The sequence below is a fragment of the Manis javanica genome, chromosome 10, assembly GCF_040802235.1.
Source record: "Manis javanica isolate MJ-LG chromosome 10, MJ_LKY, whole genome shotgun sequence".
NCBI lineage: Eukaryota > Metazoa > Chordata > Mammalia > Pholidota > Manidae > Manis > Manis javanica.
The window spans coordinates 52596741-52621307 of NC_133165.1; the positions used below are offsets into that span (position 1 = coordinate 52596741).

The 24567-nt window shown below is 42.4% G+C and overlaps 1 protein-coding gene across 6 annotated transcripts in view; it reads right to left on the reverse strand.

Annotated features, from left to right (window-relative positions):
• The window catches only part of DCUN1D3 (defective in cullin neddylation 1 domain containing 3), a 38933-nt gene that overhangs the window by 5718 nt on the left and 8648 nt on the right, over window positions 1-24567 (reverse strand). For 5 of the 6 annotated variants that reach the window (XM_036991962.2, XM_036991961.2, XM_073215472.1 and 2 more), the window contains one exon: window positions 726-1258. In XM_036991962.2, the coding sequence (XP_036847857.1) occupies window positions 726-1153 (428 nt within the window). In that variant the 5' untranslated portion in view covers window positions 1154-1258. Of the gene's footprint in view, window positions 1-725; window positions 1259-5746; window positions 7192-24567 lie in introns of those variants that run through there. The other variant, XM_017643022.3, reaches the window with a different exon arrangement.

Sequence of the window (24567 nt, forward strand, 5' to 3'; positions counted from 1 at the left end):
AAAACCCCTATGTAACACTTTCAGCTTACAACATGGTTTCACAAGGATCATCTTCTCAGAGACTGCTGTATCCACTGTCACAAGGCATCTAAAAGGTCTGTCAGATAACCTACTTGGGGGCTGAAACTGGGCAGGGTGAGGTGTGGGGTCGTCAAAGTCAATTCTCTGCAAACCACACCTCAGGGTTGACCCTGCCATGTTCTCCCCCATGAACAACCTCCACAGAGATTCATGACCATGACAACATGTACAACTACTGCCTGATGACTGGAGCCAGCTGTCCTTATCAGCACATAGGCTGGCTGATGGCAATGTGCAAAGAGCTATAAGGGGCAACTGGCTTCAGGCAGTGACAGGCACATCCCCAGAGGCACCCACTACACTGGGGTGCTGGCACAGGATAGCTGTAAAGTAAATACCATGTGAGGGAACAGACGAGCCAAGAAGTGAAAGAAGAGACAAAGGTCAGCAAGAGCAGGGGACTGGGCAGCAGCTTAGCACCAGGGCTCACCACAGAGCATCTCTCACTTAACATCGGACAAAGATGGTTGGTGCCCAGTTATTCAGAGGCTGAATAGCTTTAGAGAAACTGGTCAGAAAAAGAAAAATAAGACTGACACAAAACCCCCTGAAGCGAACAACATTCTATCCTAACTGGGTACCACCGGCCAGCGGTGCTCTTTCCACCTTTGCTCACCTGGTGACATGAAGTATTTGTGACTAACCTGGTAAATTTGCACATGGTAGCAGCCTGGAACTTCCAAGCCAAGAGCAGCACTCGAAATTCCGTGGGGTCAACACATAAGTCATTGCAAAAGCGCTCCATGCCTTCCTCCAAAATTGCATCCTCCCGCTCGTCCTTGTAGCGCCTGAACAGTTCTTCCAACCTCTGCAAGGAAGACTCTTCGGCATTGGACCTGGGCTCCCTCCCAGCATCTGCCGAGGACGTTGACAGCTGACAGGCCTCTGTGGCAGCCTCTGCCTTCTTGGTCCCATTGACAAGGATATCTCCACCTGGCTTGCCACAGGCTGATGGCTGTTCCTCACGGTGGCCTGCACCCCGCCTGTGTGACTTGCTACTGGGGTCACGGTCTCCATTCTTGCTGCCCAGAGTTGATGAGGGATTCTTGCACTTGGTGACACACTGGCCCATGGTGCTGGTGGCCTGGTCTCTAGAGTGGCCCCCTCTGGATCGGATGCCCTCGCTGCCACTGGCCCTTGTGCCTCAACATGCCATCAGCCAGAGGAGCCAGCCAGCCTGGGAAGAAATTAGAAAGCAGTCACTGTTGGACAGAGACATGGGGGTATGCAAGCTCCCCTCCAAGGACCACATACTCAGGTGCCACTCCTCTATTACAAGGAGCCAACCATGAACCCGAGTTCACCACCTCCCTCATAAGCCAGCTAGCTCTATACCTTCACCTTAGAAATTTAGTGGCTAAGGCACATATGGAGAACCAATAAGGAAAATTTCTAAAATTCTTAAGGTAACATAGGTTACAAAGAGGTTGATTCATGTGCTGAATGCATCAAGAAAGACTCCAGTTTTGTCAGAAATATTCCAGAGGAAATCTGTCTTGCCAACTAGTCATCACAAATAAGAAAGTAATTTGAAACTGCGTTAAGCCAGAGGGTGCAAATAAAAGATTCATCTTCTAATCTTTAATGTCAAAAACCTCATTTTCTTTTTTAAGTAGGATCTGCAAAGAGAACGGTTACCACATCCAAGGCAACTATACAGTTTCATAGTGGCCTGAAGATGAAGTAGATTTGCAGAGTCAAGATTAAAAACAGAGTTCTAGCCAAAGAGCAAAGTAAAATTTATCTCTGATCTCTTCAAATCCCTTTCTGGACTCTCCCAGTCAGTGAAATGCCCTTTTTCTCCACCCTCCTTTGCCCACCCAGAGGAGACACCTCTGAAGCCCGTACTCCACACCAGGGTTCCAGACCCCAAGTTCCTTTATCTCCCCTGAGAAGGGGAGAAGGGAGAAGGGAGAAGACTCAGGTCTTCAACGCTGTGTGAAGAATGCAAGACAAGTCCACACCAAATGTAAAGATCTCCTGGGGCCTGTGGGCTCAGTCCTCCCATAGGTCTCTCCACTTTTGAAGAAAGGCTGATTTACCCAAATACAATCTCCAAACGGTAGGATAATTAATTGCTAGTTAGAAAAGAAAGGCCTGCTCTGATAACGTAACAAGCTCATATAAGTAATAAACCACCATGATAATGAAAAACTTTTTTAAAGAATTGCTAGAAATTTCTGGGCCAGGGGTGAGGTGATGTCTCTGAAGACGCTGACTACTCAGGACTTTATTCTTTCCTTCATCTAGAAGATCCACTTATAATTCAGTACCTGTAAAATTTTGCCACCTGCTATAATAATTGGAACCACTGAAATTACAATGTTAATAGAAATTTAGACCAGAAGCCAGAAGTGTAGTGGGGAAAGCAGACCAAATCAGGGTCAGTCCTATGCCCCCTGCCTCCCCAGCTCTAGAGAGCTTTTACTGCCTTCATGATCCAAATTCAAAGCCCTTAGGACACTGCCAGTGGGGCAGAAGGGTGCTTTTTATGAAAGGCTGGACCTTTTAACTTAAAGAACTTTAGCTTCTCCCAAAAGTGCCTGGATAAATTCAGGGTTATCTTTAAAAGGAATTCCATGGATAAATTCTGAGTATACAAGTTTAAAAAGAATATCAGAATCATGCCTGTAGTTTTTAGAGACTCATCGTATCAGGGTGTGTCCCATTCTCCACCCTCAAAGAGAACAAATGACAAAGAGACATGTCTGCACATGTCCTTAAAGACCTGCAGTTTCACTTAGGCTTCAAAACACAAACTCTTAAGGGTTTCTGGTGTGGAATATGACAGACCCAAGCAGGTTTTTTTAAAGCCTTTGTATGCTCTACTAGTATAGCAAGTAAGCCATAAAGCACAACCTATTAAAAATTTGAAAGGCAAGGAGTTCATTCTTGGGAGACCAGCATACAAGGGAAGCAACTGTTCAAGCTGAATTATCTCAAAACAAGCAGGACTATACCATGTGGAGGGTCTGGTTTCCAGATTTGTGTTTCTAAAGACTAGCGTGCTAAAAGAAACAAAAGGCCCATACTTACACAAACCCCACATGCTCACAGACTGGCAGCTCTAATTCCCAGGCACGCTGACTCACCAGGGTTTGCTGCTCAGCTCCTGCTGCTGAGGGACGCCCAGGTACTTGGCAGGATAAGAGGATTTCCTGGCCTCCATCTGACCCACCTACCCCAGGCCATTCACCCCATCCCATTGGATAGATGCTTCATTGTACTGGCTTCCTCCAAATCTGCTGCTGAGGCCTTCAGGTAGGGACAGAACAGATGGGCCTCCCAGAGAGGCTCTAATCCCATTTACCCACTGGCCCTCCACGTAAGAGCATCTTTGATGACCTGACACAGCAGAACCAGCTGAAACTGAAGGCTTTTAACATGCTCAGCAGATGAGAAAAAGGAGGGGAAAATCAATTCAGACAGATGATCAATCAGCAAGTGCCAGAAGGCTAGATCCCTTTCCTTCATTCTGTCCATTTTCTTTGAAATGCTCCTATTCCAGCTGACTGCTGAGGCAAGTGATAATCTTAAATTTGAAAAAAGTATTTTCAGATCTGATAGTGCATACAGCCCCCAATTACCCAATGGGCTCCCTTCTTTTGTGTCTATCTCTCCCTTTGGGAAAAGAATTCTTTCCCAGAGCTTTCCCCAGGCTCAATCCCACAGGCCCTGGGTCCCAAGTTGGCAGTATTTCAAGTGTTTTAAGGTTGAAAGTCTCCCTGGACTTTTGTGCTGTTAGCTAATAGCTAATAATAGCAGTTATCAATTATTGAACACTTGATACTGTGCCAGGCACTATGCTGAGCACTTTATTGACATTAAAACTCATGGATCCTCACTACAACCCCATTTAAAGACAGGGAAACTGAGGTGCAAAGTAAATTACTCAAGATCACTTAAGCAGAACCTAGTATGTCTGGCTTGAAAAACCATGACCTTTACCACTAGGCTAGAGTGCTGAGCCCACCTACATCACAACATCTGGGAAAAGCCCACCAATGGAAGGGTCCCAAGCTTAGGAGTCACCCCAGCAATCCCAGAGCAGCAAGTTTATAACCAGCCACTGGAAAGAGAATATAACACATGGCCTGTACCCAGTGCTCAAGAAGGGCATCCCACCCCATGTCCTCTCCCAGTGATCCTGCCACTGTGACCCAGCTGGGCAAGATGTCTTTGTGCTTAGCCTCAAGGAGAATTAGTCCAAAGGCCCCAAACCTGTGATGTTTCAGGCCACTAGCTCTAAAACTCTAGCTCTGAAACCAAAGCCCAATCCTGCCACTGGTTATTGTTTGACCTGATTGAAACCTGAATTTCTTCAACTGTACAAAATTCTATCTACCTCAGAGCTGCTGTAAGGATTTGGTCAGAAAATGCAGATAAAGGACAGCTGACACACATTGGCACCCACACAGAGAACATTTGATAGGACAGCTCTCATCATTAATAGCTGAGTAGTATCTGGTTAGCCTGATGGAAGCCTCAACTTGTCCCATCTGAATAACGGGCTCTAGGGTTCAGCTTCCCCAGGCCCACCCAAGACACCTACCCCTGACTCAAGTCATGAACTTGGGTCTCGTTCAAGAACAGCCTCTTAAGACACAGCACAGACTTTGCTCAAATGCACGACTGCCCAGAAAGACCTAGGGAATCAGGTTCTCCATAGGATAAGACTTCCTTGGGATTGATCCTGAATAAAAATCAAGCCGGGTATTTGCTGTGCCCTACGGACACTTTGAATCACTGGTCACTCCTTGTTCTTAACCTGGGGCAAACTTCCAGCTAGTTCCATACTCCTTCCCCTTCCACTTAGTCCCAGCTCTGCAGGCTTGCAGAAGACAGGATTTCTAGCTTGCTACTCATTTATACTCAGTTCCTGGAACTGCCTTCCCAGGTGGTCCTCCCAGCCTCCTCTCTGAGGTGGACAGCCTTAGCAGTCTGAGCACTCCAGAGCCAAAGTTCATCAGTAACAAAGATCATTATTAATGAATACCACTTTGTATTTGTGAGTACTTCACAGTAGCTATATATAAAATGTATAGCATATATGTATATATATATACACACACACATATACTCTGTGAAGTAATCACCCTCACTTCACAGGAAAGGAAATGAAGGCACGCCAAGGTCAAGGAGCTATCTAGGAATGGAGGAACAGGAGCAGAGTTATGAAGAGGATGGGCTCAGGCACAGACAAAGCTGCATCTAAATCATGGTGACTTTCACGGGACTGCACCTCACAGATGTGTGGGTAGAGTAAATGAGATAATCCATGTTAAAATGCTCTGCTGATACTCGGCTCACACAAACTATTCATTCAGTAAGCATTAGCCTTTATTGTGGTTGTTTTATCACAAAGCTGGTGAGAGAGTCAAGCTCCTTCTACAACAGTGCTCTTTTCAGGAGCCAGTCCAACTGCCCTGGGGCAGCTCAGGTATGCTGGACTCCCCAGATGCCCACAGCCTGTCTCCTGTTCTCACAGGGACTCTGCTCTCCTGCTTCTGCTAAGTGGTGAGCTGAATGGAGCCAGGGACAAGGAAGGGCAGGGAAATAGGGAACAAAGAATAATAAAGAAAAAGCAAACAAACAAACAAACAAACAAACAAACACAAACCCAGGCACTACTACTTCTAGACACAGTTACAGCTTTGGGGTTTACCTGAAAGATCAAAGACAGTAGCTCTGCTCAGTTTACGCTGGACCGAGATTAGCCTCCAGCTTTCCTCTTTCAATCTCAGCTCCAACTGCTTCTGCCTCCCTCCCTGCACGCACATCAGCCTCCAGCCTCCCTCCTCCCCTGTGCCAACCAGGCTGCTGTTTCTGGGGATGGGCTTGGCTGCCTGCCTGGCTCCAGGCCTGGAGCTGGCACTGCTGGGCCAAGGGCAATCCCAGAGGCCGTGGTCCCTGTGGACACTGTGGCTCCAAAGAAGGATGCGGAAGCTGTGTCTACCTCTCAGGCAGTTCTGTGAAGCCACAATCAGGCAAGTCCCTGTTTTTTAGGGCTTACTACATACTGCTGAGACAGAACCGCCTCTCCTGGAACAGAGGGCCATGGAATGCTAAACCACACAGAGATGTCATGCAAATGGAGAGAGGAGCATGAATTCGTGTAATGGAAAGAAAAGTGGAGGGACTAATGAAGGGAACTCACAGTCATGGAACATGGGGCACTGTGCTCCATATGCATCTTCACCATCAAACCTCATAGTAATCTAGGTTCTTGTCAGAGGTTTTACAGATTTGGAAACTGAAGTTTCTTAACTATTAAGCAGTGAGGCTAGGAAATAAAACCAGTCTGTCAGACTCCGAAGTCCACCTCATGGGAAGGTTTCAGAGAAGGTGGGTCTTGTTCTGGTTCTTAGAAGACTAGAAGCATGAAATGGGAAGCAAGAAGGCAAAGGGAAATCTGGTTGGTCCATGTTGAGAGTGATTTGAAACACTTATTAATAGTAGTATCTCTTAAATGACATTTATGTACTGAGAGTGACATGAATTATCTCATTTAACCCACTACAACCCTATGAGAAAGATAATATAATCTTCATTTTACAGAGGGGGAAATGAATAGAATTTAAAGGATTTGGCTTGAGGTCATACTGCCAGTCTATAAAAGAAAGGGGATTCAAACCCAGGCAGTGTGGTTCTAAACTCTCTGGTTCTACACCACTGGCTTCACTACAGTTCTCTGCTAAGATGCACACCAGCATATACGCTTCCCCTAAGGAGACGATGACAACCCAAGAAGAAAAGATGCATTATGGCCAACTCCATGTATTCCCAAGGTGCTGAGTCAACAGGAAGTGATTGGTTCTGGTCTGGGATCTCCCCAAGCATTGTGTGCCCTTGAAAATGTCACTTAACCTCTCTGAGTTTCTGTAATCCCAACACAAAGTAAGGAGTCTGCACTAGACCTTCCAAGTCTAATATTCTAGGACCACCTTTACTTTTTGGCATCCAAAAAGGCTGAAGTTTTAAATTTGCAAGACTTCAGAGGACAGGCACTTTGCCTCCTTAGTGAGTGGCTCTGACACTTCTTGCCCAAACCTACCAGAGCCAAAGGAAAATAAGTCCAAAAGGAGAGAGGAAGCAGGCATCCCAATCCGAACCAGAGGTGAAAGATTACATACATTGTTTTTGCAGCTTCTCTCTCCGTAGTCATCTTAGTTTGATCTCTGCAGGGTCAGCAATAGGCCCTGACATACGAAAAACAGACAAGAGCAAGTTGGCTTACTGCGGCAGCTCACTGGGGCAGCAAAGTGGCTCAGAGGAATGCTCCATTGGCTGCTGATGGGGAACCTGTCACCCAAGAAACAACCTTGTGAAATGAGAAGCTAAAAAACAGGAGGCAAGTACTGGCACTGAAAACCAACGTCACCACGGCACTTGAGATCTACTTGGAGAGAGGGGAAAGTGATCCAATCCACCAGTCCCATTCTGTTCCCATCTATAGTCTGTTCAGAAACAAGATGCCACTGACTAAAGCTGGTGTTTCTACATATTAGCAGTAAGAAACCCATCTTTTCAACTTTCATCTAAACAGCATAAAGACAGTTAGGTACATGTTTTTATTCCTTACTCTCTCTGCCAGACACCCAAAGGCCAGAGAATATGAGTACATGAATTCCTCAGACAGTTTTTCCCCAGCTGCCAGGGGCTGAAGTGGCTGTTCTGGCAGAAGCCACCCGGCTGGGGAGTCTCAAAGTAGGACCACAAGAGCCCCTTGATCCCATCTGGCAGCTGCAGGTGTTCCACAACCTGAGAAAAAATACAGGAAGTGTGTCCATTTGTAAACTACCTCCTAGAAAGTAAACTTACAAAAATAACAGGGAGAAAAGACTGAGGGAGTATTTTAACTGCAGTCACTTGCTGTCACTTGGAACTTGGGACTTACATGATTACCTTTAGAGATTAGGTCTTACCCAGAGCTACTTGGGAGGGAAAACTGCTCCCTCTGCCAAAGCAAACAAGACCCGTCTGCTGCTATTTTCATGCCTTAAAAAGACTTTTTGTCCTAAAATGTCCTGCAGCACCAACCTAAGACGGCAGTTCCAGTTAGGGCAGGGTGGGGAACTCATGACTTTCTATAGTACCAATCTCAAAAGTACAAAAGAAAAGAAAGAGGGATGAAGGAAGGAGGGTTGGGGGGGGAGAGAAAAATAATTTTTAAATAAAATAAACCAACTGGTTATATTGCTTTAAAATAATCTTGGGCCACATGACCAAGACCAACCAGCTTTCCAAAAACTAATTTTTCTTTTCTTTTTAACAGGTTCTTACTTTTTAAAGGGTTTCTTTTTAAAGGTGTTCCTTACCTTGCACACCTAATATATACTGGGAAGAATTACACTTACATGCAGTTGAGACCTGAGCTTGAAGCCAGTTGGGCTACAACAAATAATACTTGCCAGATACAACCAAGCCAATACATGCATGTACTATGAAATTCCCAAATACCAAATGAAGTATTTTTGGTCTCTGGGCTCCAGAGCTGAGCTACATGTTTAATCCCACATGACCCAAAATAACTGAAAAGGGCTGTATCATTTTACTGATCCACACTTGGGAGTATTTTTTGCTGTCACTATTGATTTGGACAGGTCAGACTACCACTTACATGCAAAGTGGGCACCCTTAAAGGGTACCAGATTTGTAAGTTGGTCACTCTTATTTCTATACCAGCTTTCAGCCACTTTGCCTATTTAAAACCACAGGGCTGCCTTGATTTGTCCTCTATGGTATTGTAATAAAAATGTAATACCTGCTACACTCCTCATCTCTGGTTTTATGCTTGGAGCTTATTTTCTTCCTTGGAGTACAGCCGCATTAGGCCCCTCTGAAGGTAAACCACTGATTAGGCACTAATTCCCTGCTTCTAGTTAGCATATGGATACCAGCCACCCTGGAGGTTTACCTGATGGTAGATGATTAGTCTTGAAACACCCAATTACCCCATCAACTGTTCACTTTTCAGTCACCTTCTGAGGAATTCACCAGTCAGCAACTGATTGAAAAAGTTACCTGAAGATGAGATTTGGTTTTTGCATCTAAGTACAAGAAAGGCAAGAGAGGAAATTATGAAATGAGTCAAAAGATGAGGAAGGAACCCAACAGAAAGATGATGAATGACGGCATCCAAATGTCTTAGAGGGGCACCTACCCTAAATGTAGAGATATGGTTTCTAGAACCACATTTCTTCTAAATAGACCTCACGTTCATCACGTGGTAACTAGCCAGTCCCTTAAATGTTTGCTAATTCTTAAAAAAAACACACACACACACACACACAAACAAACCCAAATCCATTAAGACCACATTTATCAGTGTTTTCCTAGAGGCCCATAATGGAAGCTGACTGCTAACACGGAGTAGATGGGAAGAGGAAGAGGGAAAGGAAAGAAGACCTGCACAAGAGAAGATATCTGTTTTCAACCACATCAGTTAAACTGGTCAGAGAAGTGAGGCCACTAAGGCTTTCTTTCCTGCTGCTAAATTCAAATGTATTACATAGCTTTTCTGTAAAGTATAGAAGATACAGAGAAGCACAAAGGAAAGAAAGGCCCCTAGTATCCCATCATCTACAATTAAATATGTTGGGGTATATATCCTTTTAGTCTTCATATAAACACATATGCATGAAACACATAAATACATGCACATATGCATTATGCACATAGAACTTTTAAACAAAACTGGACTTCTGCAGATTTTTCATTGAACACTTTTTCATATAAATCCTCTCCTTTAGAAAATGCCCTTAAAAAGCAGCAATTCAGTGGTAGCACTGGTCTCAGCACTACCCACCAGCTCTTCGCATAACCCATAGACTATTTATAGCCTATTATTCAATTTGTCAGAAATTTGGTGCTGCATTGCAGAGGGGGTGCAAAAAGGTTGAGACTCTGTGAAAACATATTTAACACTTAGGTAAGTCTTCCATTAGCTGGTGGTACCATAATACATCAATTTAATCTTAATGTTGGACATTTAGCTTGTTTCCAATAGTGCACTATTATAACCATAGTGGGATAATCAACAGAATGTGCACATTTCTAATTATTTCCTGAGATTAAATTCCTAGAAGCAGAACCAACAGATCAAAGGATATACAAAAAAATTACATACATAATCCAATCTGAATTCCAAGAAAGTAGTGTCTATTTATATAACAGCAGTGTACTGGGAGTGTGCATTTCTCCCAACACCATCTTGTAATACTTGCCAGCTAATTCAATTGCTTTAAAAAAAATCCTTACCAAAAGCACATTAAGACATTATATTTAATGACAAATATCAAACTGCCAAAGGAGGATGGAAAACAAGTAAAGAAAGCCACCACCTGCTTCACTGTGCATCACCCGTCAGAAAAGCTGGCAAATTCAGTGACTCTGGCTCCAAGGATTATAAGACAGTGTTGTTAAGTGACAGGGGTGGGACTTGGGGGGGGAAGGGGGGGAGGGAGGCACATAAAGAGATTGATCAGAAGGACATCTTTAAATTATATCTAAATTTCCCCAATTTATTCTTTCAAAAGAATATCACCCTGCCTGCAATCCCTGGAAAAAAATTAAAAAGATAATGCCCACATTAAAGTCTAATGAGTAACAGTCCCCTTACCATGGATTTAGCATCAGGGATAGAAGGGTCTGGCCTATGGACTAGTCAAAACCTGAGGAATCACATTCCTAGGGAGCAAGACACTTATTTAAAACAGAACTGCGGGATACCTGGATGTGGTTAATAGACTGGATTTAGCTCATAGACTTATTATATGGGCTTTCTAGCCTCAGATTGGATCAAAAGATGTTACTGCACACAGCACAATCTTTTCTGCTTTCTCAGCATTCAGGCTCTTCATCAAGTGATTACCCAGTTTTTCACTAGAAGATCTTTCTCCCCAACTTGGCCATGTGGTTGGTGTGGAGCTCATGATGGACTATGTGACTCACGCCCACCAATGCCTCACATGCCCCTAGCTCCAATGACTGGGTCACTGATATGCAGGTGACCTAAGTCAGACACAGTGAATCTTACCACTGAAAGCATAGGAGGCTACTAAAGTCACCCTACTAGAAAGAACCACTGAGGAAAATAATAGTCAATAATAATGTCTAGATCAAAGGGTCACTGTGAAGATTAATGGTCCCTTCTAATCATACAGGTCTCAACTCAAATGCACGTAGGACCCAAGAATAAAAGTCACTGTCAAGAGACAAAGAAAAAGTTAATTTTGAAGGCATTATTTGCACCCAGAATCCAACTACACCTGAAGTCTGATCAAGGCCTGCACTTCAGTTATGTGAAACAATAAATTCTCCTTTTGCCAAAGCCAGACATCAGTTTTTCTATCACAGCAAAGAAGAGTGCCTACCAACACATGGCTACATTGCTCTGATCTCTTCTACTCATCAAGAAAGGACAGAGAAGATCTTACACCTAGGAGTTTTCATTCATGGTCAGAACCAACTTACTATGCCACAATTTCAATCCAAAACATCAAAAGAACCCTTAGCTAAACACCAGGACCAATTCCATTATAACTGCTTGGACCATTAGGATGTTATTTAAAAGCTGATATGACTAATGAGGAAAAAGAACCTTTCCAACTGCAATTTTTACAGCCTAGGCTCCCTTCAAGCAGATATGTTACAGAGCACTTACAGCTGCTTTATTTGATTGTGTGTACATTTTCTGTCATCTTCATGCTTCCAAGGAGAAACCTCCTCTCAGCACTCAGACACCACATGGAAGGTCATACAGCAAGAGTTCCCGGAAGTCTCTCTCTGCAATAAAATGATCGATCTTCCAGCTAAAACAGGTATTTCTTCTAAACCACATCCTATAAAACTGAAAGACCAGATATGATCAGAATATGACACCCTCTTGGTGTCAATTACTATTACTGAAACAATTTCTCTTGGTTTCAGTATTGAAGAGCCTGTTTAACAAGTATTCAGGCTTTTTAAGACCATGATAGGAAATGCTCATGTCTGTGCATCTTTAGTGAAAATACATTCCCTACAGGTTGAAACTTGAGGCCCCAAAGGTTTGGGCTTTGTTTTTTGTTTTGTTTCTCTTTAAAAACAGTTACTTATTTCATACATGTGCAGTCCTACAGCATAAGGACAAAGGGTACATATAACACATGTAAAGATAAATAGATAATTAAATAAAAAATAGTACTCCATACATGATGGCTGGCATCATAGTATTACAAGCCTGACAAAGTAAGACGTCTGACAGTTCCAGCCCAGTTCCCGTCCATACTGAGCACCACTAATGGCCACTGCAATGCCATGTATTAAAACTCTGCTCTAGCAGCTAGGCCCTATTTTCAAAAAACACAAGTATGAGAAAACCTTAAAATAAAACAGTACCATAAGCTCTTTCGATCATCAATACTTTTGGGAATTTTGAAGATAGCTTTTGGACCCCAGAATAAACTGTACACACACACACACACACGCACGCACGCACACACACACACACACACGAGTCATACTCAATTTTGCATCCGATTACTAGGTGCAGGAGCAGGGTGTGTGTCCATGAAATTACATGCAATTTTTCTGAACTGCATCAAGGTTTTTATCTGCATTGCAAAACATTCATTCCCTTCACTCTAAAACCAACTGCAGATATTGAAGCTCCTACAGTTGCTCCCCTGCAGTCTCTCACCTTTTGGGAAGGGCAGGATACACTCTGGATGCAGAATAACTGTGTTTGTACAGCCCAGCTCTACCCACTCCCCAGCACACACTCAATTACCCTGTGCCTCAGTTTTCTCACCTGAAAATTGGGGAAATCAAGGAGATGCTGTGAAGAATAAATGGCTCCTTCATTATTAGATGGGTCTCAGTTCAAATACTGAGATGTACCCCTGCCCAACCAACTGAACTGCCATCTCACTCTGAGCACACCAGTTCATTTCTTCACAGCATGTAACCACTCTCTGAAATTTTTATTTGCTTACTTATTTATTGTCTGCTTACCTTACTACAAGTTAAGTGCCACAGGAGCAGGAATTTTATGTGTCATTTTCATCACTTTGTCCTGTGTAGCTCAGCTGAGTCACATAAGCAAGTGTTTGATAAACATCTACTGAAAGAATAATGGTAACTGGTATTTTCTGAGCACTTTTGTGCAAGGCACTAGTCTATACACTTTCAGTGCATTAACTCACGACTCAATAAATGATTAGTCCAACAAATGTGCTGCTCCTAGCATATAGTTAGTACTCAATAACCAGTAGCTATTTATACCAACTCTAATTCCATTACCAAATCCTCCACAATAAAGGGAGCTGAGCACTAAGGCAACAGAACTGAATCTCACCTCTCAAGAGCTGGTTCCTAAGGTCCAATTTCCCCTGGACTCCTCTCCTCCCAGCACTCCACTTCCTTCAATCAGAGGAGAAAGTAGGGAATTGTCCCACTGTTTTGATTATTCCCTATCTCATCGGTTCTCAGGTAATATGATACCAATACAGCTTCTCAGCCACAGTATATGGCTCCATCTCTCCACACTCCATAAGCTAAGTTTCACCTCAAACATAGCCAAATCCAGAATCTGAAACTGCAATAGGGAAATGTTCATCCTGTCATGCCTCTTTTTCACCTGTACCTCAGGCCACTGGAAAAATTCACATCAATAATAGAAATCACTCCTACCTCTCCTTTCAGCAAGGGAGAAGGTCCAGGGAGTTTATTCAAGCAATAGCCATGCAGTACTCATGGAAGTTTCAAGGGTTCACCAATCAGGTGAATTCTAGTGATAAACTTTCTGGGGCTGGTCTGAACTGCATCTTCTAACCTCAGTGAATAAAAGCATCACATTCAAGGTGTTTGGAGATGCAAAGAGCAAAAGCCAGCAGCTTTTTTGAATACTGCATACTGAACAAAAGACTCATAGCTAGTTTGATACTTCTTGAGGTATCTTACCCCACTGTCATATATTTATTAATATTCACTTGATGGCACAGTGGCTTTTAACTCTGAGTACTGAAACATGGACCTTGTCAAAGAGGCTAAGAGAGGTGAGCCACCAAGGTCTTCCATCTCTTTGGAACCACCACAGACAGTGAAATATGTTTCATATGATGGCAAGAAAAGGCAAAGAACTAAAGTTCTCATCAGAGCCTTCAAAGCTAGATGCAGCTGCCAAGAAAGCAAAGGGCAGATTCCACCTCCGCTGGCTGGCAGGCCCACACATTCTGCTTAACCATGTGAAACAGCTAGCTCTTGCTCTCCCGCCCCTGGGGCCCAGTTATGATATTTGGGGTAGCAACACCAGTGACTTTTATAGGAGAGTGTTCTATAAAAATAGAGCTTCCAAGTTTAGGTCTAAAATTGAAAAGAAAAATAGCTAGAATTAGAAGTTTGTTTTAACACAATACATTGAAAATTACAAGTCTAAGCGCTGGTAGCTGGGGATGGGATCACACCACCACATGATTTCTCACTGAGTCATAAAAAATCACACAGGCTTGTCTAACAGTGTATGTCCACCAGTAATAGAGTTAAAGAGGTCCACTTGTGTCAGATGATGGAAAACCAAACTGATGCTGCTTCTGCATTTGTTTCAGCAGCAGCAAGACTGACACAAATGAATCGCAGCAGCAATTCACAAGACAGAAATATTAATAAGCCTTTTTTGAGGCTAGTCAAAGAGAAAATGTTTGAAACCTGAATGACTCATTTTTCAGAAGTTAAATCACTTTTAACAGGAAAAAATCCTCTAAACTATTAATAAATCACTAACTGAAACATTTCTGGATTTCTAACACCCATTCTTGATTAGCATACCTTTGTGTCAAAGCAAAAGCCAAGTGTGGACATTTAACAGCCAGTTGCTACCCTTTCAGTTATGAGGATCATTCTGGTGGTATGAGCCGAGAACAACAAAAATTAATCTTCAGGTCTAGAGGGATACTGTCATGATAATAAGATAATAAAGACCTCCCCAAAGGGTAGGTCTGGGTACCATAAATTATAAAACATCCACTTCTGCCAGGCAGCCAGGATTAACTCCTATTCAGCCTGCGTACTACTCTGTATCACCAATGGGCTTAGCAAAATGGGAGAGTCATTATTCACCACTGCCCAACAAGAGGCACAGCTTGTTTCTCACAGCACATCGGTTTGCTGACATCAACTACTGCAACAGAAGTCAACCTAACAGTCTTAAAAACAACTTTGATATATGCTTCTTCCAGGCCAAATTTTTCTTAAAAAATCAGAAGGGAAAATACTTCATTAATCTCTCCCCCAGTAAATTCTTTTGAATGAATTTTTTAATGTGTTATGAGACTGTATTACAATAAACAATTTGTTATCTCTATTATGCATTCAAGGATTAAACGCTTTATACATTCTTACTCCTATGGAACATAAACATTCATGGCTCCCAAGCACAGTCAAAAATGACAAGTACATAGGAGAGAAAGGATGCTATTGTTTTAGTGACAGCATCTTAGATTACAAGTTCCAAGAAGGTGGGCAGTATATGGTAATATGAAAATGGCTAATAACACCTAGCAAATACTTCCTAAAGAATCAAATGAAAGATAAGCACCTACTATATATCTGGTGCACTGCACAAATCTACCTACATACATAGTACTAGCCCCTTTTACATAATAACATCCATTAATATTTACCTAAGGTTTAGTATATATACTAGCCATTGTTTTCAAACACTTTTACACATATCAACTAATCCAACAATCCAACAATAATATCCTATGAGGCAGCTATTAACATCACCATTCTTTGGATGAGGAAATTGAGGCACAGAAAGTAACTTGCCTAAGGGCCCACAGCTAGCTAGGGACAAAAAAAAAATATTTTTTTAAATTTAAAGCCATGTTTTACTCTTTCTCAAAATGTAACTCAAATCCACTTTTAAAAAACATGGAAGTTTAAACTGCCTCTTTCAAAAAAGCATACAACAATAGAGTGTTTTTTTGTTTAGTATGCAAAAGTCTTTCAGTCACTACAAAATGAGAGACTGGACTAGACCACTGTCTTTCAAACTTTGCAAACTTCAGTGAGAAATACATTTTACACCCTAAATGCACACATATAAATACATGTATAACTCAAAAGTTTCATGAAGCAGCACTTACCCTTACTTCTAAGATGCAATCTAATTCACGCCAGTTCTTATTTTTTAATTTGGTTTTTCATTGGTTATAACCCACTAATGAGATAAAACCAATGCTAAGAAAATCTCAAGATCAGACTTAAAAGTTTCCCTCCAATATCTTCACTGTGCCAGACACAATACTAGGCATTTTATAGTTGTGACAGCAGTTAATACCCACAGCTACCCTGTGAGGTTGGTCCTGCTGGATAACCCTACTTTACAGATAAGGAAATGAGCTCAGAAATAAAGCAACTTACTCAAGTCCCTACACTGTGGCACAGGCACTGAATTTCTGTGAAGTTTGTGAAATTTCTGTGAACACAAATCTGATTGATCTTATGTCTCTTTTTCCTATCACACCATAAGGTCCTTAAGAACAAGGTCCACAAAAGACACTCATATTTATTGGGAAGAATAGCTGAAAATATAAACACATTTATTTTTCCTCAAACACCATGTAATGTATCCAATCCTAGAGTCAGTCCTTAAGAAAAATTCAGACTACATATATTTCACTTTGAATACAATGGTTGAGAGTTCAAAGTAGAAGTCAAATTTTTCTAGCTAAAGAGGACTCATTCTGTTAGGAAAGAGTATAAAACCTAAATGTGATTTATTCCCACTAGGATGTTTAAACATTTTAACAGTAAAGATTAACAAAAGGCCATGTGGTGGAAGCTGCTCAGGCTGAGAGTGAAGGTGGGAGAATTGATAAGGGCCTGGCAATACCTGTTTCAGTTTTTTAAACCTACCAATAATATTAAGACAAATGCACGGAAAGATGTAACTGGCTTAGGCGACGTCTGGCAAAGAATGTGAACCCTGTAGTACTAAGCCAATGAGGAACCAGGGGAGGGACTCGGGTACTAGGAGATAAATTATTAGCACCAAACTCCCCAGGTGTGCCTGCCCACCAGACACCCCATCTTGCAAGACAGTCATTAAAGCCTTGCTCCACTGTTCTCTTTGTCTCCATGTCCACTTATTGAATTTGGACCAGTGAGTGTGTTTCTCACAATTTGGGGGCTCATCCGGGATCCTCTTGCCTGTACGAGGTGGGGGCCCAAGCAAAGTGGGAAGACGAGTCCCGCCTGGCTTTGAGTGGCCCGCTCAGTCTGGGCATCTCACCTTCGCACAGAAGCCGAGGGGAGATCCGAGACTGTTGTGTGGAGACAGTGTGACCGACACAGGGGAGAAAACACAGGCACCGCGGCAACCAGGCAACCTCGTGCACGAGCCAAGGTGGGAAAATTGGGCTGTAAGTACTGCCTTGGTGGTTGGGCATTTTTCAGAAGTCAAGTGTGTGTGGCTGAGATGTGTAATCTCGGAGTGTGTGCAAGAAACTTCCATTATGGGGGGTTGAGTACACAGGAATCTCAGACACAGGGACCTCTTGAAAAATGGGAAATACAAATTCTAGGCCTAGGGAAGCAGAGAAAGAGAACCAGATGAGCTCCCTTGGAATTCCCCCCAGATAGCCTGCTGGGGTGAAGGTTACGGTACTGGGGGGAAGCCTCCTGTACCAGGTTAAGGACAAACAGAAGATGATCAAATTTTGCTGTTTTGTCTGGATTAAAGTTAGATCAGATGAAAACTGACTTTGCCAGTTTTGAGTTATTTTCTGATGGTAATAAAGCCTCCAGTTCACCTGAGGAATCTGTTGGTTACCAAGGGCGCTTCCCCTATTTCCCCTAACACCAGAGAAGGGAAAGCTACGGAAGAGGAAATACAAGAGACCTGACAAGCCCTGGTGTTCGGAGAGCGTTCTGTGTTTTCCTCAGTCCCTTTCCCTGCCTCAGCCACAGTGGAAAGTTGAGGGGCGGGGAGGAGGAGTGAGAGTTTTGTTTGGAGTTACTCCTGGAGAGAGAAAGTGAGGCCACCTCAGGAGGGAGGGGCACCCTGGGAGGTTGGAGAAAGTTTTAAGTTAAAAGGTTGTGCACTTTGAGGGTGCTGGTGGCTTCAGAGAGAGGAGCGCCCCAGGAGTTAGAGGTTCCCTCTTTAAGGATTCTTTAAGAGTGTGGCCGGGACCTGGAGGTGTAGACTTGTTAGGTGGTCTTGGGTATCTTTGATGAGACATTATATTTCTTATCAGTCCTCTTGGTAATTCTATAAAATTAGCTTAACACAAGAAATTTACTGCTTTTAGTCCCCTCCCAGGATGGAAGCTTCCACGTTTGGGAGCTTATCAGGACTAGCTGCCCTTCTTCCAAGGGGGGCAGAGTTATTGTCTGTTTGCTAATGAGTAAGTTGAGGGTCTTGTTTCTTGACCTCCTGGGTATTAAAATGCAATCTGTGGGGTGGAATCCTTCCTGCCTTTTGCTATGTTGTTTACGGCTGCGCCTGCATGCTGAATTGATTTCCTGAGTTGCAGACTATTTGGGGTAAGAAAGGGAAAAAAAATAGCATAAAGGTAAAGTTAAAAAAAAAAAAAAAAAAAAGAAGAGGCTGGTCCTGTATGATTAACATAATAAAGACAGGCAATGCTGAGGTACCCTCTCCTTTATCTGAGGAATATTCAGACATTCCAGGCCAAGTTGCTCCTGTCTTTCTGAGCTTTAATTAATTAACTTTGAGTCTTTTTAGTGGACTTTCCTGGCTTTTTTCTCTTTCCACCCCACTCATATCTCATATCAACAGGCGTTCAGAGGTGGAAAGAAATATGGCTTTAGTGCATTTGCATCTTTCCTCAGGGGTGGAGAGATTCATCTCCATATCAATAGGTAATTACCTAGGCAAGGAGAGCTTATCTGTACCTGAGAGGTGAGGGGAAGAGCCCGTTTTTGGCTGATGCTAGAGCCTGAAAGAAAAACAGCCCCAGACTGCAGCTTGTGAGTAGTAAATAGATTTTAAAGTTTATTTCTCCCTTTGACTGATTTCAGTTTTTAGAGGTATTTTGCCCCAAGATTTCCTCTCCCTGGACTTAACAATGTAAGGACTTAGAGTTTCCGCTTGCCTTCTGGAGAGTCCACCAGGAATCCCAAAATGTTTCCATGGAGAGAGGTCCCACTATGACAAGGGGAAATTTGTTAATGCTCCCCTCACGGGTACTAAGGTGAGAAATTTTAAGCATTGCTAGAAGATCCCCTTGGCCTAGTGGAGCAACTAGATCAATTCCTAGGACCTAATATATATACTTAAGTCGAACTGATGTCCATCATGAATATCCCATTCCGTGGTAGTGAGAGGGGGGTGATCAGGAGAGCTGCTGTGTCCATTTGGGAACAAAAACACCCACCGGGCCATGGTGTCCAGTCAGCGGAACAAAAGTTCCCAAATGTAGATCCTAGATGAGATAATAATAATAATCTAGGGGATAGAATTAAAATGCAAGATCTTCGAGGGCTAATTATAAAGGGAATTAAGGAACTGGCCCCAAGATCTCAAAATGTTTCGAAAGTATTTGAAGTCCAATGGGAAAAAGAAGAAACCCCAACTGCATTTTCATAGAGACTCAGGGATCAGATGAGAAAATATTCAGAACTTGACCCAGAAGTTCAGGATAAGATCTTTTAAAAGTCAATTTTGTAACCAAAAGTTGGCCAGATATTGCTAAGAAATTACAGAATTTAGATGGATAGAATGAGAAACCTATAGAAGAATTACTAAGAGAAGCTCAAAAGTGTTTGTTAGAAGAGAAGCTAGAAGCTTGTACTTCAAATTGTTAGAGGGAGAGCCAGACCCTCTCCAATGGACCCCAGGAGAACTGCAAATTCTAGAGGAATTGAAAGCAATCCTTAGTCACCACCCCAGTCCTGGCACTCCCATCGTTTAGAGAAGCCGTTTCACTAGTTTGTTACTGTTGAACAAGGTTCTCTGTAGGGTTTTGACCCAAACCTGGGGAGGAAAGAAACAACCAGTGGCCTTTATGTCTAAACTATTGGACCCTGTCCCTTGAGGATGGACTGAATGCGTTCAGGCCATCGCAGCCATGGCCTTACTAGTGGAAGAGAGCAGGAAATTAACTCAGAAGAACCCTCATAGTCAGTACTCCTCACCAGGTTCGGATCATGCTTACTTAATCAGTGGGCTAGGCACTGGCTAATAGATTCTCATATTTTAAAATATGAAGCAAGTTTACTTGAAAAAGATAGAATATATGCTGGCCATGTCTTGTAACTTATCTTCTCTCAAGCTGAAAGGACTCCTCACCCAGACTCCCCCGCTTGAGTTCTTCGCTCACTGCTTCCAGCCTAGAGACCTGGTGTTAGTAAAGTCCTGGAAAGAAGATGGACTGCAGCCCAGCTGGGAAGGCCCCTCCCAAGTGCTCCTGATCACTTGAGACGCAGTGAGGACGGCTGGAAAGGGTTGGACTCATTACACCAGAGTAAAGAAACTGGGGGATCTGGGGACAAAACAGAATTGGCAGGTGTCCCAGGTGGCAAACCAACCCTTAAGGCTGAAACTAAAAAGAACCTAAAAATGTTAATTTTTATCATTCTAACTGTATTTCACAGGCAAGTCGCAGGAAGCCCTAGAATGGGAAGGAACCCCTGGTTATCCTGTCAAACTAGTAATCAATATTACTAAAACACCAAGCCCCAAACCATTAGGTTTGATGCTTGTCAGGTTCTCTATTGTGGTGACCTAAATAACCAAAGGCAGCTTTCTGGAGATAATAAGTATCTCTGTCCTGAGTAGACAAATCTTAATAGAATAAAAAAAGGCAAGTAGGCCCCATGTCCAAGGTGGAGCAGTGTTTGGTGGACTACCCAGTTTCAAGGGTGGACAGCCCCTCATGCAGTAGAAAAATCTTTAAAAAGAAGCTCCACTTAGCTAAAGGAATTCCTCCACACAAATTGCCAAGATAGACAGTGTAACCCCTTTTATTAACTATACATAAACCTCAAGATAGACTCAGTGCAGATGTCATTAGAGTAGATCCTATGAGAAGGTTTAGTCTTAATTTAATCAAAGGCAAGACTTCACCCATAGTGGCCACCCCCAATCCTGAGAGAAATATTCCACCAGAGCTTCCCCAAAATGACCTTAGACTAGTTACTGTAACACAGATAAAATATCTAAAACAGACTCTTGAAATAGAGACAAGTTATAGAGACACCAATGCCTGGGTAGAGAGTTAAGTTTTCAGTACTCGCTTTGAATAAAAGTGATTGTTACATATGTGCTGCTGGATGGCCACAGGTGCAGGTGGTCCCGTTCCCTCTCTGCTGGGACACAGACCCCACTGGGATGAACTGCATGTTGGCTCTGTACCAGGACAAGGACGCTTGGGAAAATGAGACTTGCAAGGGCTTGTCTTTACTCTTTCATGCACTAAAGAAGTCAGACCCAAGGACAATCCCCTCTTTTTCCATAGAGAAGATTAATCACTTCTCATGCCTCTCTAGGCAAGGGGAAGGTTTCACAACTCCTGTGGAGAACATACTGACTTGTACCCATGTTCTAAATGTCTCTAAAGAGAACAACTTCTCGAAATTACACATCCCCCGAGTGTATGTTTGGTGGTACTGTGGAAAGAGAAGCTTGCGCTACTTGTTGCCACCCACCTGGACTAGGACTTGTGCTTTAGTCCAATTGGTCATTCCATTTACCCTGGCATTTCTCTCCACACCCAGTGAAAAAATATTCGTAGAAGTCAAATGTATACATTGACTCAATAAGAGTCCCTAATGTATTTAAAGCTATAAATCAAATAGCTGCAAGATTTGAGTCAGCACTATTTTAGTGGTCCACCATCAACAAAAACGTAGATTAGATAATTAACTATACCAGGGATGCTCTTCAAAGAGTAGCTAGTCAACTAGTTGCTACCAGCAAGATGGCCTGAGAAAACAGAATAGCATGTTAGCAGAAAAAGAAGTCTGGTGTGTGTTAAGAAGAAAATATTGTACTTTTATCCCAAATAATACTGCCCCTAATGGTACTATTACTAAAGCCCTACAGAGACTCACCACTTTAGCTAATGAATTAGCTGAAAACTCTGACATCAGTGACCCTTTTACAGACTAGTTGGATAGTTTTAAAAAAATAGAAAAGTATAGTTGCCTCTGTTTTAACATGCCTTGTTATAGTTGCGAGAGTTTTAACTGCTGTAGATTCTGTTATCATCCCTTGTGTGAGAGGCCTGACTCAAAAGCTTATAGAAGCAGCCATAAACAAGATTAGAGAAATTTGAGAAAAGACCAAGCGTAAATTAAAATATATTACTGGGAATAAAATCAGAAATTCTTAAATAAAAGGAGGGGGGAACTGTTAAGAAAGAACATAAAACCTAAATATGATTCATTCCCACTAGGATGTTTAAACATTTTAACAGTAAAGTATTAACAAAGGGCCACATGGTGGAAGCTGCTCAGGCTGAGAGTGAAGGTGGGAGAATTGATAAGGGCCTGGCAATACCTGTTTCAGTTTTTTAAACCTACCAATAATATTAAGACAAATGTAAAGGAAAGATATAACTAGCTTAGGTGACGTCTGGGAAAGAATGTGAACCCTGTCGTACTCAGCCAATGAGGAACCAGGGGAGAGACTTGCATACTAAGAGATAAATTATTAGCGCCAAACTCCCCAAGTGTGCCTGCCCACCAGACACCCCATCTTGCAAGACCGTCATTAAAGCCTCTCTCCGCTCTTCTCTTTGTCTCCGTGTCCACTTATTGAATTTGGACCAGCGAGTGTGTTTCTCACAATTCTGAGTTTTAGAATTTCTCAATAAATGATCCACATTCTGTCTGGAACAGCTGGTTCCTTGCTTATATATGCCTCACTTGAAAACTACATAGTCTGATTCTTAGAAAATATCATCTGTTTGGAAACCTAGAGTACTGTTAAAAGTGTTTTGTTTGTAAGTTTTGTTCTCTTAAGTTGCTATTGTAATCAAAAGCTCTTTAGCTTAAGCAGGCTGAGTCAGAAGTACTAAATGTTGAACTTCAGAACTTGGATGGTGAGTGAGTCAATTTAAGCATTGTATGCAAATAGTAAAGCTACAAATCAGAAAGAGGAGGAGCTTAGGCCAAACTTCTTAGAGGGAAGGAAATAACTGTTCCTTCCAAATGGAGAAAAGGCAATTGGAAAATTTTTTACCTATTGCATAACTTATTATCTTTCTACTAGGCCAAGGAACAGTTGTGAGCTGGGAACTTGGAAAAGCAAGTGTTCTGATAAACTAAGTAATTCTGGTTCTTTGACTAGGAAGATTCAAAGTCAAAACTTAAGGAAAGTCTTTGATTACACACTTTCATTTTTTTACTTAAAGTTACTATGAAAGTTCAAGTTTCCAACATCCTGCAAGGGCTTTATTTTAGAAGTGAAAAGACTCCATATGAATTAAAAACTTAAGTCTACCATGAGAAGACCAGAGTGAGTGGTGCTAGAAACATGTTAGAATGGCTTGAAAAAGTTTTGAACTCTACCACTATGTTTGTACATCATTCAGTCTGACTCTAAATTGCATTTCATCTTTGTAAATGTGTGGTCTTGAATGCTTATACTTCTATGGATATTGTACTACCATGGAGATAATTATTTGTGTCATTGGGAAAGAACAGTCTTTCATGTGGTTCTCATCTTTAAAAGCCCAACTACTCAGACGCCCACAAGAGGTCTTAACCAAGACTCGTTGGTCCAATGGCAATTTCCCAAGAAAGAAATAAACAACCTCACTCTAGCTTTGCAAATCCTAGGCTATCGACTAAAGGCAAATGTCACAACCCCTGCACATCCCCTTTCAGAATTTTTCCAGACTCACTTAAAGAGAGGGGATGCAAACTCAACAGTCCAAGCAGGTTTATTGCTGAACCTGAGAGGGACCCCTCTGTCCTGGCCAGCAGAACAAAGGAAAGAGTTTCTAACAGGTCAAGAGGCTTTTTATGGCCAGGGCTTTGGCGGGCTCTTTGAGAGGAGGGATCAGGGAAATGGTGAGCTTGTGGCTTGCTGACATGTCCTCTGGACAATTTTCCATCTCTGAATTTTAGGCCAGCTTTGGAAACAGGCTGGAAGTGTCCATTAGAGTCACTCCTATACTTCCAGACACCCACAGCAGTATTTTCAAGTGATATAGATAACCCATGTCTACTATGTGCCTACCAGTGTTTTATACACTGTCCTATACATCCCCCTATAAAAGGAGTTAAAATTATATAGTTCCTGGCCCCTTGGGAGTTGCCAATCCAGGTGAGCTTAGCTGTGTATGCATGTAGCTAATAGCTCAAGTTATTAAACATTTATTTATACACCAGGCACTGTGCCAAGTCCTTTACATGCTCTGTCTTATTGAAGCCTCACAACTATTTATTGTGATCATCCTTACTTTATACATGATGGACATGAGGCTGAGAGATATTAAGCGGCTCATCCAAGGTCAAGTGGCAAATAGG